Below are 18145 nucleotides of genomic sequence, written 5' to 3'. Positions count from 1 at the left end.
TTCCATCATTCCACTGAGAAAAGCAATTTTATGGATTGAAAAATGCTTAAGATCACTACTTAGAGGTTTTGGATGCGTAAGTAGCTGAGACAGACAAGACGGCTTCACGGTTCGATAATAACTGACCAACACTGTTAATGCGGACATAATGCAATTCAAATGTATTGACATTTTCAACTGAGACAGCCACAGCATTTCCTCCGAGCTGTATTGTTTCACAGCAGTCATCAGTATCAAACAGACTGGTGAGGAAAAAAATAAATAAAAATCAATCACAACCACTGAAGTTGCTCTTATGAAGACAGGGGCCTCTGTTTTCAGGGCTCAACTTCCCACATTCACTCTGGTCTCACAGCATGACAGTTTACATAACCACCCCCAGCATGCTAATGGAGGCCTTCTGCAGCTGCTGCTCACAGGCCTCACATAGACACAAACACACACACACAGAGGGAGAAAGAGAGAGTCCAATCTTTAAAAGCCTCACTTCCAGTCTTCCAGGGTGATTATGTATGCACCACCTCGCATGCTCCGCTGGCTACACTAATTCAGTGCTGGACCTTCTCCTTTTACACATTCTTTGATTTATTTTATCAACTTTTCTCTCCACAATCTTTGTTCCCTCTTCTGCAACACTTTCACAACGTTTCCTCGAGCCTTGGTTTGCTTTATTCAATGCATCTCTTGCATGTCGCCGGCCTGTTTAGCTTGTCCATCTGTGTTACAGAAGTAGCATCTCGTAGCTTCAGTGCCGCTCTTCAGTCCTACAGTATGGGGCCCCGTCTCCGTGGCAACCCCACAGTAAAGAGCCTGTCAGTTTTCTGACAGCTCCTTTGAAATGTAACCAGCCCCTCCTCTCTTAAATTTATTCAGTATCATTGTATTCTCACGCATCATTGAGCACTGTACAAGCTTCTGCTCCTACTTTTAGGCTGCCCTTACCCATAACAATAGAGTTTAAAATGTAATCGCCTTGAGTTAAATCTCTCCCCATCACTGTCAGATCACGCAAGCAATGACATGGATGATTTTTTTGGGGGGGGGGTTCAAATTATGACATAAAAATTACAATTTGCTTAGAGTTCAGGTAGTGTCAAACTGTCCAGTTTAATTGTAGGTAATTAAAAGTTAATCTATTAGTTTCTCAGGGAAGAATTAGTTCAGTACACATACTGTATATAAAAGATGGATACCGTAATTGTGATTTTGCCCACTGGCTTGACGTTTTTTTGTTTGTTTTTTAAGGTAGAAGTGACCATATTTGGGTCCATGTCAGGTGCATTCTGCATCCACTGGCTATGTGTATATGTATAGGTGCTGATGTGCTGCCTAGCAGACTGTGTGTGGTAGATGCACACACAGTTAAAGTGGCCATAGTCCTAATATTGCATAACTTTAAGCCATAATTCAAACAGCTGGGTTACAAAGGAAAAATCACCCTGTACAGTCAGTGTGAGGGACTTGTTTTGGTACCAGGCTGTAAAGATGTTACTTTTATAGCTGAAGCTAGCCATTTTAACACGGCACTTTATTGGGATTGACTCAATTTTACAGTGAGCCTCAACCGACCATCCTGTGATTACTGAGTTCCACACTAGTTGCATTTTTCATGGAGGTCGCCACTTGTTTCAGTATTTTTGGAAAAACATTGTGACATCTGGGTACTGAATATAAAGTTATGACCAGCAGCAGGTTTGCTTACTTGAACACAAAAACTAGAAACCACTATTATGGCCCCATAAAGTAGTAACACATGAATATTTTTTAAAAACTGCTTCTTGACGGTACCCCAGATAGTTTTTTCCTTCTCTTTTCTACCATTTACATTTATGCTAAGCTAACCAACTCTTGGCTGTGGCTTCAAACTGACCCTGCAGGCATGAACGGTACCAATCTACCAACCTTCTCATGTAACACTCAAAAAAAAAAGCAAATAAGGATAGTTCCCATTCTCCTGGGCTTTTCATTTAACTGACCACAAAACCTATAAATATCCATAAATGCTCATTATTTAGTGCAGCGGTCCCCAACCCCCGGGCCTCGGACCGGTACCGGTCCGTGAGTCGTTTGGTACCGGGCCGCGAGAGTTGAGGCTCAGGTGTGAAATGTATGGTTTTCAGGGTTTTTATCGGTTTTCAACGTTATTTTGTTATCGTTTTATCGTTAACTCGGTTTTCCTGGGTCTTTTCACGTGTGTTATGAATAAATCTTCTTTTTTTCGGTACCGGCACTAGTTTTATTTTGTTGTATTCATCCGCGACACCTCATTGCCGGTCCGTGAAAATATTGTCGGGCATAAACCGGTCCGTGGCGTAAAAAAGGTTGGGGACCGCTGATTTAGTGGGTCCAACTTCCAAGGTAGACAAATTGCTATATTTTACACTATTTTGTAAATAAAATACTCAATCAAAAAGGAACGGAGTAAAGACTAATTAGGTTCAGCAGTTCTAAAACCATTAAATACACTGCTGTTACACTTTACTCTGTGAATCCCATCAGACTTAAACTCACAATAGTTAGCATGGGAGCAGAACTTAAGTCTGATGACTTCTGATTTAGGTTACCTTTGTATTTAGACGGATTAACAGAATGTGGATTAAGCGGCCAAAAAAATACACCGTTTGCAAGTAACAGAGTGTAAAACAACAACAGTGACCTCTGTGCAGCCAATGTGACACTTTCACGTGGCACTGCATCACCCCTTGAGTTTAAAGATCAATAGGTCACAGCTGATGGTCTGTGAAGCCCTCAATTTACACCCATGATACTCCAAAACATCAAAGACAGAAGACTGAGCGGCCCTATATTACTACAATGGTAATAAATGGTCACCACTGTAGGTGTGCTGTGCCTTGCAGCTATTGGAGAAACTGGCCATGGTATAAGTCAAGCTACAGTATCATCCTTGACTGACAGAATTACCTCTCGCTTCCAGCAGGAAGTCTATCTCCCTCCTTACAGGCAGACTAATTGGGATTCTCCACGATACAACCTCTGACCTCACTTTACCTAAGCACGCAGAGTTGTAGATGAACTCTACGAACAGTGAGGTGGCTATCTTGGGAAGACAAACATTGGGATTAAAGGCAGTGTGGTGGGAGGGGTGTGTGGTAGAGACGGACGCTGTTCCAGTTGTGGCAGATAGTAGGTCAGAGGAGCTAACAGATGGCCAGGAAACTCCCTTCCTCCCTCCCTCTGCTACCAGCCGCCTGGGATGTCCTACAAAAGCTCCATGGGCAGAAAACTACAGCCACTCACCAGCTTAGAGATTGTGTTTGTGTCTATACAGAGCACCTATTTGGGATTGTAAAGGGTATTAAAAAGCAGCCAGTAAGTGACGCCATCCATTTTACAATGCTGTTGTCGTGACACCGAAATGGCAAAATGATACAGCTGCCACGCCATGCCTCTGCTCTGCTCCAGTGTGGTTGCATCTTGATGACCCTCTGGCTACAGTGTGATTGGATAATGCTGTGGTGTTAACTAGCAAGCCCGTAACCCACACCCCACCACCCCCACTGCCCACAGCAGCACGTCAACTGCTGTTTCTTTCCCTCTTGACTCCAAAAACTGTTCTAATTTTGGATGGAGCCAATAGGATGTGTGTAGGTGGTGCCACTGGTTTTTCCTAAAAGAAATAGTGTTTCCACTCTCGTTGCATTCAGCAAAAAAACAAAAAAGCTTTCCAGCATTTTTTTTACTCACACTAGTCTTTGCATGTGTGGCAGTTTTCTCAATTTCTACCTAAATGCAAAAGTTCATTACCATGCACTGATATATAAATGGCTCAATTTTCCCTGCATATGAATCTGTGTGCAGTAATTAATCCGTGCTTAATAAAGCTGTCAAAATTGAGCGTATGTTGCACTTTTCCTCCTAAAGATTAATGACGCCACTATCTAAACTAACATAGGTTAAACAAGTGGCAGGTAATTGCTTCTAAATCCTACTAAAATTGGGGGTTAATCCACATGCCAGATGTGCACCATGCAGACAGAAAATAAGGATGTGGCTCTGGCAGCAATCACGTTTGACCAGTCTTCTCTTGCCAATAAAATGGATATGGTCAGCTCGTCATAGTAATGTTTGCACGGCACCAAAGCCCATCTATTTTGGCAGAACAATTTTTGGTCAGCAGTCATGTTTAGGCTTAGCGCTAACGCTGGAGAGAGGCATGGCAATATGAAAATAAGGTCAGCACAGAGGACTGAATGGCATTACATTATACAGAAGGATACAACAACTAAACTCTGTAACTATATATATTTTATTATGTTGTGTTTATGTTGGGTATATGTTTTATTATGTTACCATATCATACTGATTACATTTTTTATGACATTTTCTTTTGTGTCCCTATGGTTCTTTTTACATACAGACTTAGTAAGGGTTTTTTTTTTCCTTTTTGCTAAAGCATATAGTTTAGCCGGATCAGGTGACGCTGAATCCTCCCTTAGTTATGCTGCGATAGGTGTAGGCTGCTGGGGGATTCCCATGATGCATTGAGTATTTCTTCTTCAGTCGCCTTTTTCTCTCACTGTGCGTTAACAGATCTCTCTGCATTTAATTATTACTTGTTATTAATCTCTGGCTCTCTTCCACGGCATGTCTTTTTTCCGGCCTTCCTTTTCTCCCAACCAGTCGCGGCAGATCGCCGCCCCTCTCTGAGCCTGGTTCTGCCGGAGGTTTCTTGCTGTTAAACGGGACTTTTTCCTTCCCACAGTCGCCAAACTGCTTGTTCATATGATTGTTGGTTTTTTCTCTGTATTATTGTAGGACCTACCTTACTGTATAAAGTGCCTTGAGGCGACTGTTGTTGTCATTTGGCCCTGTATATATGCATTTCAAATCTTATGTGGATCTTATGGATCTTTGTGGGAAAGTTAATTTCCCACAAAAAATAGAGAAGGAATTGTGAAAAGACCTATTTTAAAATCATATTGACTAGCAGCACCATTACTCAAGGAGGAAAACAGTTTCCATTCTTCGAATATATTTTCTGGTATTAATAAAAACATAAAATAACAATCAACCTAACTACAGGACCAGTAAAGCCTGAGAAAGACAAATATAAATGTTCAGCCATCCATACAGCACGGTTGGGGCCTCACATGTCACTGTAACCAACGCCTGTCATTTTTTTGACAAGATGATGGCAGGCGGGACAAGACAAAACAGTTTCAGACATCATGAGCGAGACGTTGCGTAATGTGGCTTGTCGCAGTAACCTGAACGAGTGGGCACATCACATAAATGCTTGCAGCCCACCACCAACCACTGCAGGGCCGAGAAGTGGGGCAGTCTGACCTTGCTGATAATCTGTCTGGTCTTCCACTCCTCCTGGCTGTGAGTAATGCATTGTATGAAATACTGCAGGCCTGCTGAGTCAAAGTGACAGACAGTTTGAGGATACCTTAGCATATGGTTACCTCTCCATGGGCAGTTCCCTTATTGGATGATCTCTGTGGTGCATTTAGGGTAGTCTGTATTTTGTGTTTTGTGGCAGAGACTTTAAAGCAGCAACACCTCCTTCTATGTTTGTCAAAATTCAACACCCTCTGTTTATTACCTTACAAGTACAGTCATCGTTTGTGTTAATAACACAGCGTGAAAGAAAATCATAGGTGTTCTCTGAGCAGGCTGGTGAGACTGAGTAGCGTAGGCAGAGACCTAGAAGAAAGAGTCCAGGTTGGTGGTGCAGAAGGACAAAATGTTTAGGAGTAGGTTAGGTGAGGTGAGGTGAGGTGAGGGGTAAGCAAGGTGGCAAATAAATCTGCCTATTCCTGGATTGGAGGAGACACAGACCAAATCTAGTGGAGATTATCTCTCTCTTTTTTGGGGGGCAAAATGCTCCCCCTGTACAATGGGATAAATAATTAAAAATCACAACAAGCTAGGGGGCTAAGCGGTCAGGCTAAATACACCGAGTAATATAGAATTGAGTCAAAACAAACAAGCTAAAGAAATAAATAAGACATGAGAAGCAGCTTCCTGTGTTCGACAAAAGAGGCGGCCCTGAAAAGCGAGGCAGGTCTGTGATGATAACAATGCTGCTATTTTTACTAGCAGCAGCAGACTGGTGACAAAGAGCGAAAGGGAGAGAAGAAGGAGCAGGAGAAAGAGTGTGAGGAGGAGCAAACAAAGAATGCAGTGTGAACTCTACCCGAAGCAGATCTGCTATTTTTGCCACTTTGAGAGGACACAGACAGAAAGACAGACAGGAGGGGAACAAACAGTATGAATCGGAGACAGAGAAAGGCATGCATGCAGACGTCCAACCGCTGTCACCACAACAAGACTTAATTGTGACCAAAAGCTGCACTGTTGCTCAGACGAGAAATATGCACTAAAAATGGGCACTTCCTGTTTGGCAGGCAAACTAAGTGACAGTGTGACTTAAGAGCTGGCTGCTATGCACTCGCATGACATTTGAGCTGCATAATAACGCCCCTCCCATTTGACCTCGCATCCCCCTTACTCTCATCCACCCCTGCATCAATCTCCATAACAAAGGCCACACTGATACAGTGTGAAAGGACTCAGTAGGAGGTTTTTTTCTCCACTGACCACTGCAGGGTCGCAACGAAATTCTCCTCTTTATCAAAGTCGTGACTTACGGCTTTTATCACACCGTAGATAATGCCTCCTCCTGGTAACCACCTTTGATCTCATGAGGATAAAATAATGTTGAAAGTGTGTTTTCTCCTCTATTGCACTTGCATGACAGGCACAGCAAGCCCACAAATGACTTGAATGTGATTTATGGGACTAAGCTGATTTCTAGGCATTTGCTCAATATATTAGAGCTTAATAGTGACACATAATCACACATCACTATTGGTATAATCACTGTTCGGGAGTAACTATGTAATTTAATGTCTCAATTAATGTTACTGTGATCGGTTACAACATGTAATGAAATTACAGTTACCAATCAAACTGTCCATTATTACTAAAGGTTATATTCTTTACACAAGAAGGCTTACTCCACATGTAGAATATATCATTATTCTTTACTGCTTTGCACTTTATTCTCAGTGCATTAATTCTTTCTTTTGACATATTTCCAGAAAATGCCAGTCAGCAAATCCAGTGCAATGCCATCAAGGATAACATAGCAAATAAAGCGCTGTCTCTCCAGACAGGCTCCATTCCTCTCAAAAGTTTGAGCATTGTTTTTGATTGGTTCTTCTTTTTGAATGTACACTGTTTCAAATCAGCCAGTCTAATCAGTGTGTCTGACTCTGACCATGCCAAGGTGGGTGGATATGTCCTTGGAAAAGAATCTTCAGTGCTGGAAAATTAACAAACCAGATCAGGGCTCTAACATTATAAACGAAAGCTTGTTTTCTACCATTAAAATGCTAAGCCTAATTTCACCTTTAACAGAATAACTAGTAATCTGTGCGCAATCAGATTTCACACTTGGTGCAGTTACCATACATGAAAAGACATTCTCCAAATTTTTGGAATGTGCATAGGCTTTTTTTTTCTTCTTTTTTTTTAATAAAACAGCATTACACACAGAATTATGCTTCACTGAGTGTTTCTCACTGGATCACAGTGCATTGTGTGCATCCTTGAGGCCTGACAAACATCTGCAGAGCTGATTTTTTCAAGTATATTTCATAACTTGTGTTGTTTATATTCTTCAGTAATCTTCTCCTCCGTTATCTGACAGATTACTACAATTTTGGGTTCATTACCACGAACAACTGCTTCCCAATGGCATGGTTTGAAACCATGTCACTCGTATGAGCTTGTGAAGGTAGAAAGCAGGTGCAAAAAAAGCTTCCAGAGCACCATTGGTGGCCTTTAATTGTACAGTTTTTAATTTTATATTGTCAATATTTCTCATTAATAATCCCAAAAGCTTATTTTCTCAGTTTGTTTTCTTTAGCTTATTTAGCTTAGAAATACCTGCATTGCTCCAACACATATATGTGCGGTCCTTAGCAGTCTTTCATTGATTCATATATTTGATGTATATGTTGTTAGTATCTATGTCAGGTTAGTTTTTAAACTATAATATTCAAATGTCAGGGTGCAGAAACTGGGTGGTTCTGGACAATGTGCAGCGATAAGACAAAATTTGGACTTGACAAGCCATGAAATGGTACAGGAGAGCCTTTCTGTGAGAAGTAATGTGTGTGACACAAAGTGTCAGGGCCCACTTTAGCTTGCAGAGTTGCTGTATGCCTCAGACCTCAAGGCAGAGCAAAGCAGCAAGACTGAACTGGAGAGAGTCTGATGCTCCTCTCCGGATCATTACACCGCCCCCAGACAACGAGAGACACTTCAAATCAACTCATCTCCTCCTCCTTCTTGTCTGTCCTATTCTCTCATCGCACTGGTCCAAGAAGAGATCACAGTGCTCTTTTTTTTCTCACTTCCTCTCACACACACACACAAATACTCCAGTCCTAACGCGGCTTCCCATACAGCATCCGGTGACCTTTCATTTTCCACAGTAGAATATCCACTTCTCTAAAAATGGGGATAATTATCCAGGTCTGTTTTATTCCCCCCCCCACAAAAAAAGCAATTATTTGCAGAAGCAGCTCCCGCTGCATTTCAGATAAGTATCTACATTGAGGCACTTTTGGGGCCCGTGTGAGCTGCACAGTAGGAATGCAGGCCCATCCATTAGCAACTGGCTGCTGGGGAGGAGGGTGTTAGTAGTGTGCAAAGCCCTGTGTTGAAACAGGCTAAAATCAAAATGTCAGCACTGGTGTGACACTGGCAGAAGCTGAGCGAGTTCATTAAAAAAGCTGACAGTGGCACTGGCTATGACTGTAACACAGCAGATAAGCTTTAAGGTCAAGTTCAACAGGCCTCTAAAGACACAGGATGAAAACAAAATCCCGCACCACAACATAATTACAATTCAGAAATCAGCACACGAGCCTGATTAAACAAGGTTCTGGAGGTGCATTGTGACAGCAAACACCTCCATGTTCTAGCTACAGTTCTTTCTGTTAATTCAGGGTATTTTTACACTTCACATTTCCTCACCTGGATGGGCTCTGTGCTGAAGCGAATCTTTCTTGAAGGGGGTGGATCCTCTTCCACAGGCAGCCCTGAAATCTCCACACAGCTGGACTCTGGCTCATAGCGGTCATCGCCCTCGTCTTCCTCCTCATCCTTCTGGCTTCCCTCAAAGTCCTCCCCCACCGCACTGTAGGTACTGATATCCACAGAGTCCCGGCCCGACTGTTCTTCTCTGAGAGTCCTGTCTTCCTCCTCCTCTGTATTTCTGTCCCCATCCTGCCTGACCATGTCGGCACTCTTTGGAGAGCTTCGCTTCTCTGAGGCAGTTTCTCCATTCTGCACTGAGATGTGGATGTCACCTTGCAGTATTGTGCTGCTGGGCTCGCTGGTCCCAGAGTGTTCCTCAGGTTTAACATCAACTTTGGCCTCGACACCTGCATCTGAAACTGTCTTTTCTCTCTGTTCATTTGGCTCTCCTACATTACTGTAAAGTTCAGTAGTTGGGGCACACTGGCCAGCACCCTGGCCACCATTAATGCTTTCAGATGGAGGAGTCACCCTTCCTCTGGAGCCCCTTGGAGGTGTCTCCTGTCCCTTCTGATTGCTTATCTCATCCCCTTGGTTGCCTGATGCAAAGGCACTGACCCTCTTTGTGATTATCTTGGAGTTCAACACGCCTACCTTGGTGCTGACCCCTCTGGAAGGGAGTGGTGGTGTAGAGGAGAGGCGGTGGAGGTTGTTCCGGAGCTCGGCTGCCCGTTCAAACACAGCACTGAGCTGGCTGACTGTAGGGGACACCGCTTCACTAGTGTCCAGGCTGTCCAGGGACTCTGTGCTGCCATTAAAACGAGCCACCATGTCCAACCTGCCATCCTGAAAGCTCGAGGCCTTATCTGTTTTCAGTAACACCCTGGTTGTAGCCAGCTTCTCCTGCTGCAGTTTCTCCAGCTGCAGCTTCTCCTGCTGCAGTTTCTCCTGCTGCTGCTTCTCCTCAAAGATGCGGCGGGTCTCCTGTAGCTTGGAGTAGCTGGGCGAGGAGGCCCGCTGGTGCCCATTCTCCGGTTTTGTGTCGAACTTGCTGACGCGCTCGGACACGGTGGATCCGAGCTTCAACAGCGCGCTGTGATCCACGTTCTCGTTCAGGCTACCGGCTCTGGGCAGAGAGAGGCGCACCGATTTGTCGGCGATCCTGGCGTTGTCCTCACCCTCTCCCTCGGCCGGGGATGTGGTCTGCATCTGCTGGAACATGTTCTTGATACGGTGCACATTAGAGCCGTACCTGCGCCCTCGGGGGCCCTCCTGCATGTCCCCATTTGCAGCATTGTCTTTGACGGGCTTCAGGGCCTGCATCCCCGCCTCGTACGCGTTCCTGTGCGGGGATGGGCTCCTGAGCGTGGAGCCAGAGCCGGTGCTCTTGGATGTGGATTCGGTCTTCATCATGGTCAGTCAAGCGTCGCAACGGATGCTCAACGACGGCATGTCTCCTTTCTCAACTCCCGGTGGCAAATCTGTATTATCCACCAGCAGCCGATCCCAGCGAGGTGGCGCCCAGACTAGACCGGCAGATGGAGAGAAACAAAAACAACAGATCGCATTAAAGGCCTGCCTGCATCCGCTGCAATTCTCGTCTAGTGCAGCGGAGAAAGTGAGCGCGATGCATCTGTCAATAGCTCGTTTGCAGTTACAACAATGCGAGCCCGACCTTCTCAGATAATTGCATTAGTTACTGAAAATGTTTGCACAGAAAAACAGAAGAGTAATGAGCCGCGGATTTACCGCAGCTGACGACAGATTGCTTACGTTTAATCCCTTTTTAGAGGCAGCATCATTTTGATCTCTTCATTCTGTGAGCTGCAGATTTCTGGTCCTCTGGTAGCGGCAGACTGCTGCTGCTGCATGGAGGGGGGAATGCATGGGTCATAGTGCCCGTCTGCTCCTAATTCTTTGACCATTAAACAGGCTGCTCTTTGGGCGAATACGATCTTCATTTACTATATTTGGTGGAGGTGCATTAATTATAGCTACTATGTTACAGTGAGTGATGTGGTTTTCATTCCCGCAACAAAAAAGCAGTCATTCCTAGTGATACACAGTGCTACTCTAAGGAAAAGGAAGAAAACAAACAAAAAATATAATTACAAAAAATATATTTAAAAAAATTATGATTTTTTTTAACCTAATGGGGCTGTGGTGGCACACTATACAAAAAAGACGGGACCCCCCGAATGTTTTTTTTTTTTTTCCGTATTTTTTAAACCCCTCCCCCTCCACTAAAAGGAAATCCCTAATAAAGCGGTCCAGAGACAGATTTTACACTTTACCGATACATTTATTTAGTGTAAAAATATGGATACTTACTTACCGTTTCGTTACGAAAAATAATAAAACTGAAGTCGCGGTCTTTTTCGTTGAACCAGCGATAGGACCCAGTGACACCTCACTCACGTCAAATCTCCTTGGCCAATAACACATCCGTTATTTGCAGGACACATTGCTGCTTCCTGCATTCTGCATCTGCGCCGATAGATATTTTAAACGTTATTACCGAGCGTAGACAAAGCATTTCCTTATTTTTCTTTTTTGAAGGCTTTGAACTTGCCCACGTAGTCTCGGTTTCAAAAGTCGTTTGGGGTTTTTTTGTTTTGTTTTTTTTATCTGCAAGGCCGACCCATTCATGCAGCTGTCTCGATACATAGACAAGAAGAGTGTAATGTACTTGTTTACATGGGTTAACTGTCATGGTGAATATTAGTCCCTGAAAAAAGGCTGAGGCGATGTTAAACAAGGCGGCAGTGCCACCTAGCCAGTGTTCTCATCTGACTGTGTTACTGGTGGGTTTTGCAAAGTAATGACCAGCTGAAGAAACATTGACACAAATAAACTCAGTACATAAAACTAAAATATATATTTAATTCTGTCGAGTGTGTTGAAAAGCTTTTAGTTGTGTACTTTTGTACTTTTAACTTTTGATTCATTTTTAACCCAACCCCTATTTCCCGTGAGAGACTTTGCCTTTTACCACCCTACAAATACAATGTGTTCTTAATGACTCATGTCTTTTTCGTGCTTTTGCATTAGGGTCACATTATTACTGTAGAACAGTCGCTGCTGTCACACAGACCGTTCGTTTGCAGACCGTCGTCTACATGTTGTAGCTGTTTACTGTCACCAGGGGGCAGTGTCACAAACAACAGATCTGTGAAATTATAAGATACCTGGGCATGCAACCTATGCACAGCCCCATCCATGATCCATGATGAGCTGGGTTCTCTTTTGTTGTTGTTTTTTTGTTTGTTTGTTTTTATTGCATACTCTCCCACGTAGGGTCTGTGTAGGCAAATGCCTATGCAAAAGAATGCTAAAACATGGGCTTTACCTGGTTAAGTAAGGCTTATATTGGCCAACTTTTGGTAAAAAAAAAAAAAATAGTATTTTACACAAAAGTACAGCCTTGTCCTAGTTCAGCTTCAGTTGAAATCTCTTCAAGACAGTATGTAAACATTTTAAGCATAAAATCCTTCCTTTACGTTCTTCTGACATTTTAAAATATTTTTTGAAAGGTTTTACACAGTCTTTAAACAAAGGAATTCAAAATTAAGTGGCTTTAAAGTTACTCAGTTATATACCAGTGTCCTTTCTCCTTATTACATCAATTCATCAATTTTCTATCCATTTGCAGCGTCTAGAGCAGAGGGGGGCGATTAATTTTCCCAAAGGGCCACATGAGAAACTGGGAATGTTTAGAGGGCAGCACCAATAAGCTGAAGTCAATTATATTAATTTTACCTCTTTATCACATTGGTGCGGGACCTCCACAACACACACAGTTTCTCATGTGACCCCCTTGGGAAATTTAACTGCCCACTCATGGTCTAGAACCAATCCTAACTGACAGAGGGTGAAAGGGGGTTTACACTCCGGATATGATGCTAGTCTATGACAGAGCAACCACAGGGAGAGGCAAGAACATCCAAACTCTACACAGAAACATGCTGGTTGATCAGAAGGTTCAAATCACAAAACGAGCATGTGTTAAATTTGCATTAAACTCAGTTTATTTATGTATATTTTCTCAGTAAGAAAATAATGTGTGAATTTTCTAGAAAAGAATGAAAGGTGATAATGGTGTTTTTTATGACTCATATCGCCCTCATATGAATTGAAAATCTAATCACACACTTTTTGAAATGAAAGAACCAAAAAACCTTTCATAAATATACCTAGTGTTAAAAGTAATGCTCATTAGGTAGCAATATAAGGCAAATATAAACTATTAAAGGCAAATGGATACATGTGCAAATGTACGGTGCACAAATTGAAAACTTATATGACTGTATATCAACAAAAAGAACATAAATATCTCTTGACTGAGTGCTGTTCACAGACTCACAGACACCCTTCCGGATGTTATTAGGTAAGTGAGACAAAAATAGTTTTGACATGTCCTTTGCAGTGACCAAGCCCCTCTCCACTTGGTTCTGTCAATCAAAACCCAAAACAAGATGGCAGGCTGTGGGAGCTGGGTCTTCTTTTTAACAGGCAAGTTCACTCCTAAAATTATTTAGCTTCATCAAAGAACTTTGCTGACCTTCCTCAACATTAAATATCAGATCTGTGTTATTTAGTAAAAACACTCGCCCTTGATATCAGCTTTCAAGGACTGTGTGTAGGATTCTAGCATCAGGATATGTGTGTTGTCATTTTTTAATGTCAGATTTAAGGTTTTGTTTGCCTTTTTTGACCCTTCTTATAAACTGTCTGGTGTGTGTGTGTTTTACACTTCCACACAGTGTGTTCTGCCAGTTTGTTTGGGGCCAGTGCTGACATCAAAGTTACCATTCCTGTGGGGAGGTTTTTTACACATGAACTGTTGAGAGAGACTTTCCAGAACGACTTTGAACCTTTGGGCAAAGTCTACGGTGAGACAGAATAATCTAAATTCAGTCAAAAGGATAAGACATCCACATGTGTTAACGCTGTTTTTCTCTGCTCTTTTTGTGTTTTGCAAATCAGGCATATTGTACAACGACCCCATAATTTTTAAGTGCAACAAACAGAATTTCCCAGACCTCCCAGAGTGGTTGCGCTTCACCCAAAGGAACCCCTTTGACAATGGCTTCTTGTATGGCACACCAATGTCTCCAGGAAAAAGTATAATTGAGGTGTGAAATCATCATTTACACCAACATTGGCACAATATTCTAGCATGCTGCACATCTAACATTCACCTCTGGCCTTACTTTTGCACATTCTTCTGTCGTGATGGTAGGCCAAACAAAGATAACATTCCAGCGCAGCTACAGTGGAGACAAATATGAAAAATATGCGGCTATCAAAAACAGCTGTCAGGATTTGTTGTCAAATCCCCAGAGAGAAAAGCCTTGGGCCTCTTCTCTAGAGCTGCTATTTTGAACCAACATTAAAAATTCAGGAAGTAAGCTGTCTTTGAAGAAGAAGAGATACAAATGTCAGAAGTGACACTTTAGTCTCAACCAAACAGAATTTATTTCAGTTAGAAGACATGCTACATTTTTGGTGTAAACACAGAACACAGCTGTATTCTGGTTCAAAACTTTTCCCATTATAACAAACTACACGCCATTTTTTTAGCCCTTTTTTTTGTTTAAACAGTTCATGCGTATCTTGTTTTTTTCGCAAAACAAAGTATTAAGCAGCTATAAAATGTACAAGTCATGATCACAAAAATATTGTATAAATGTTCTATTAAAACACATTTATACAATAATTTAGTTTAATATCTTACATTTTCTGCTGTATATGTTCTATTAAAACACATATAGAGCAGAAAATGTAAGATATTAAACTAATCTTCGCTGCATTATTTTTCTTAAATTTATTTTCTTTTACTGTTATTTTGAAATTATGAATATATCTATAGATAATAACAGAATAATGGAAACAGATACTTTATGTTACTGTAAGCAAAAGCGTTTTGCATACCCTAATGAGCAGACAGCAGCTAAATGCACTCTGGGAAATGTAGGAAATTGACAGAAAAGTTTTGCAGAAGTGCCCTCTCTCTTGGAATGCATAGAAAGTGTCATAATCTTAATAATCTTACATTTCATTCTGACAGATTTATGCCACCAACCAGCGGAGCTACGACACAGTCAGACACCTTCTCATAATCAAAGTCGTTCCAGGTATTTGCGATGAATCCGTCCCATTAAGCCCCGAAATAATAGTTATAATGAATGAGGGTGTATCAAATGTCGAAACTCTCCCGTGTCATTTACAGAGAAGATTCTGCCCTATCAAGTCGAAGTCTTCATCAAACTGAGAGAGATTGAAAAAGTGCTGCCCTCTACTGTTCAGGATGAGATAAAGCAGGATTTGCAGAAGCTGTGGGACAGAAACCCCTTGGAAATGATCAACATCACCAACGCCCTCGACCGTGGTGGCAGAGTTCCACTCCCTCTTGCAGGGCACTTTGAAGGGTAAACTGAGATCTGTACATTCTTATACATACTGGGTTTATTTAAAATTATGTTTTTTTTTAGTACTACTACTGAAGTTTGTTGTATTTTATTAGCACCATGTTTGCTGCTGTAACAGAACTTGCTTTGAAAAAACTGCATATTTAGTCAAATTTGATTTGTGACAGTGTGTATGTGAAGGTAGGGTCAAAGGAGTATTTCTCCGAATGTCTCCTGAGGGTGTTGACACTGGAGAACAAAAACCAGTGCAAGGAAGAGGCCAAAATCAAAGTCCCTGGAGAATGCCACTTCTGCATAAATCCCAGCAACTGTATCACCTGGTGCAAGACGGAGCTGGTGAGGCCAGAAAAGATGCACGCCCAAGAAGGAACATATATATAAATATATATGATTAAAGCTTCAATCTATTATTTCATTTTGTCTCATTACCAGCTAAGCAGAAGCAAACAGTGTAAAGCTGTTTATCTCATCTGCTGCTCTGTGCCTCATTTTAACGCTCTGCCTCCTCCTGCAGTTTGATCTGACAAAGATGAAGCCGAAGCCACCTGCTCCCACGATGGGTTCAGGGATTTTGGAGGCTGGAGAGGACTTCAGACCTCTGGAGTCTCCCCCAAGCAGAGACTATTTCCCAGACTACATTGTGACAGTGATTGTGCCCCTGATCCTCGCCATCATCCTGTTTCTGCTGCTGGCTTACATCATGTTTGGCAGACGGGAAGGAGTGTATGTATCTAATTTTAAATCTAATCTCTGAATAAATATGTAAAGGCTTTGGTTGCCAAACTACATTTTTCCTTCTTCCCGCTACTGGGATTTTATGTAGTCACCCAAGTGGGATAAAGTCCGCCAAGGATGGGAATCTATTTAAAAATATTTAGACTTTTGATTGATCTAATATTAAACTGACATTTTACTCTTTTTCTATAGTGCCAAACGGAATGCAAGATCAAACCAGTAAGTACTTTGTTTATAACAGATTTTGAAACCTTATTGTTGTCTTTCAATTTAAAACATGATCTGATGGTTAACTTATTAGTACCAGTAAGCTAAGACAGCATTATAAGTGATATTTCACAGAATGAATCTGAAATATAGTGCAGTATTTGTACAGCAAAAATATTTCCAAGCTTGCGGAAAAAAAACCCTGTATGCGGTGTGTGCTGCAGAATTCAGCTGTACCACCACTACACCATCCATGAGAACACTGACGAGCTGAGGACCATGGCTGGAAGCAGAGGCGTGCCTCCACCCCTCTCCACACTGCCCATGTTTAACAGCCGGACTGGAGACAGGGCCTCCCCGCTGCAGTCTGACAGCATCCCACTCATCATGGCCCAACAGTAAGCACCACACCCATTAATTCCTATCAGTTATATGCACTCAGCTGCCAGTCTATTAGATACACAATAAGAATCTACTGTAACACCACTCTAATGTTGCTCTGATGCGGACAACAGTGCTGATTGCACTGTGTTGTTCTGATCAGGTATGCTTCTACAGGAATGCATATGCCTGTCATTTTCCAAATAGTATCGCAGGGTGGAAATTTGACAGCACTTTTCTGTTTTCTCAATTCTTTCAATTTTGCAAACACCACTTGTTGAAACGTATCCCCAAACCTGCTGTATCTCTTTCAGGTCATGTGTAAGGTCTTTGCTAGATTTCCAAAAAGATCACTTTAAATATTTACAAAAACATCTTCCTCCTCAGAAACAATACATACTGTATATATATGAGGGGTGACTCAAGTCTTTTGCACAGTACTGTAAAGCAAAAGAAGCTTGTAATAAGCTACATCAAAAGTTATTCTTGTGTCCATGAATCAACACCATTTCAACAGAAATTGTAACCGAACAGCCGTCACAAATTACCAAATGAAAATTTACATACTCAAATATGTTTGTATGACCAACAGTTTACAATCTAAAGTATTTTGTTTATTACAGTATAGCATATAAAGAATAAATACTAACATCTCATCACAGCTGCAATCTGCTGTTGGTGAAGTTAGTGTCACTATTACTGCTGCGTTGCATGAGTTATTCTCCAACAGTTGTAATAAATCATAATAAATAAAGTAGTTTTTAATTGTATTTATTTTCTTACTTTCTTGGTAGAGATCCGTACAGTGACACACTACCCAGGTAAGCCCGTTCACAGGATTCTCCTCCGCATTGATTCTGCTCGGTGTTGCTGATTATTCCAAGAATATTTTTTTGTGTGTGTGTTTACAGGAAGTGAGAGCAGCGATGGATAAGATATAACACATGGAGTATTATTGATAACCTCTCTGAGACACAGTTTGTGGTTATGTATTTGCATTTGGATATGATAATTTCTTCCTGTTTGGGTTCCATTAAAGTAAATGAATAGTATACTAATAGCTCAGATGTTGTGTATATCAAGTTAATTATTGTCACACGTTGTAAACGAATACATAGGTCCTTTTATAAACACTGAAGCATGTTTTGTGGATGGAAATATTTCTTTGGTTCATATGTTCTGTGAAAATATTTTGTTTATATTTATTAATTTCTTAAAGGGTATGTGATGGGAGACTAATTCTACAGCCTGTGTGATGTGTGTAGCATATTGATTTACTAGAAGGACAAACTTTGGAAGAAATCCATTTGATTTGATTAACCCAGGCTGCTAAAAATTTATATTATATGAATGATTCCAGCAAAATGTTCTTA

General features: G+C 41.6%; 2 protein-coding genes across 4 annotated transcripts in view; one reads left to right on the top strand and one right to left on the bottom strand.

The window, feature by feature from the left end:
- ppp1r9bb (protein phosphatase 1, regulatory subunit 9Bb) overlaps nt 1-15177 on the bottom strand; it is a 25897-nt gene extending 10720 nt beyond the window's left edge. Inside the window, exons 1-4 of one of the 3 annotated variants that reach the window (XM_039616318.1) lie at nt 15074-15177; nt 11354-11505; nt 10792-10883; nt 9016-10544 (exon numbers count right to left, since the gene is read on the bottom strand). In XM_039616318.1, the coding sequence (XP_039472252.1) occupies nt 9016-10431 (1416 nt within the window). In that variant the 5' untranslated portion in view covers nt 10432-10544; nt 10792-10883; nt 11354-11505; nt 15074-15177. Of the gene's footprint in view, nt 1-9015; nt 10545-10791; nt 10884-11353; nt 11914-15073 lie in introns of those variants that run through there. The other 2 variants (XM_031760146.2, XM_039616319.1) reach the window with 2 other exon arrangements.
- sgca (sarcoglycan, alpha) lies at nt 13231-18145 on the top strand. Its single transcript, XM_031760164.2, has 11 exons — nt 13231-13530; nt 13782-13910; nt 14005-14153; nt 15089-15155; nt 15251-15449; nt 15617-15785; nt 15964-16172; nt 16377-16403; nt 16616-16789; nt 17567-17593; nt 17684-18145. Exons 1-11 carry the CDS (start codon nt 13494-13496, stop codon nt 17688-17690), a joined length of 1194 nt encoding a protein of 397 aa, XP_031616024.1. The 5' UTR covers nt 13231-13493; the 3' UTR covers nt 17691-18145.

The sequence above is a fragment of the Oreochromis aureus genome, linkage group 8 (genome assembly GCF_013358895.1).
Source record: "Oreochromis aureus strain Israel breed Guangdong linkage group 8, ZZ_aureus, whole genome shotgun sequence".
NCBI lineage: Eukaryota > Metazoa > Chordata > Actinopteri > Cichliformes > Cichlidae > Oreochromis > Oreochromis aureus.
The sequence above is the reverse complement of the archived record's forward strand: the minus strand, read 5'-3'. Positions and strand labels throughout refer to the sequence as shown.

Bases quoted from the DNA above. Each gene is read 5' to 3' on its own strand.
- sgca (XM_031760164.2), top strand. From the start codon at position 13,494: ATGGCAGGCTGTGGGAGCTGGGTCTTCTTTTTAACAG. The intron at 13,531-13,781 runs GCAAGTTCACTC...ACTTCCACACAG, and splicing joins CTGGGTCTTCTTTTTAACAG to TGTGTTCTGCCAGTTTGTTT. The intron at 15,450-15,616 runs GTAAACTGAGAT...GATTTGTGACAG, and splicing joins CTTGCAGGGCACTTTGAAGG to TGTGTATGTGAAGGTAGGGT.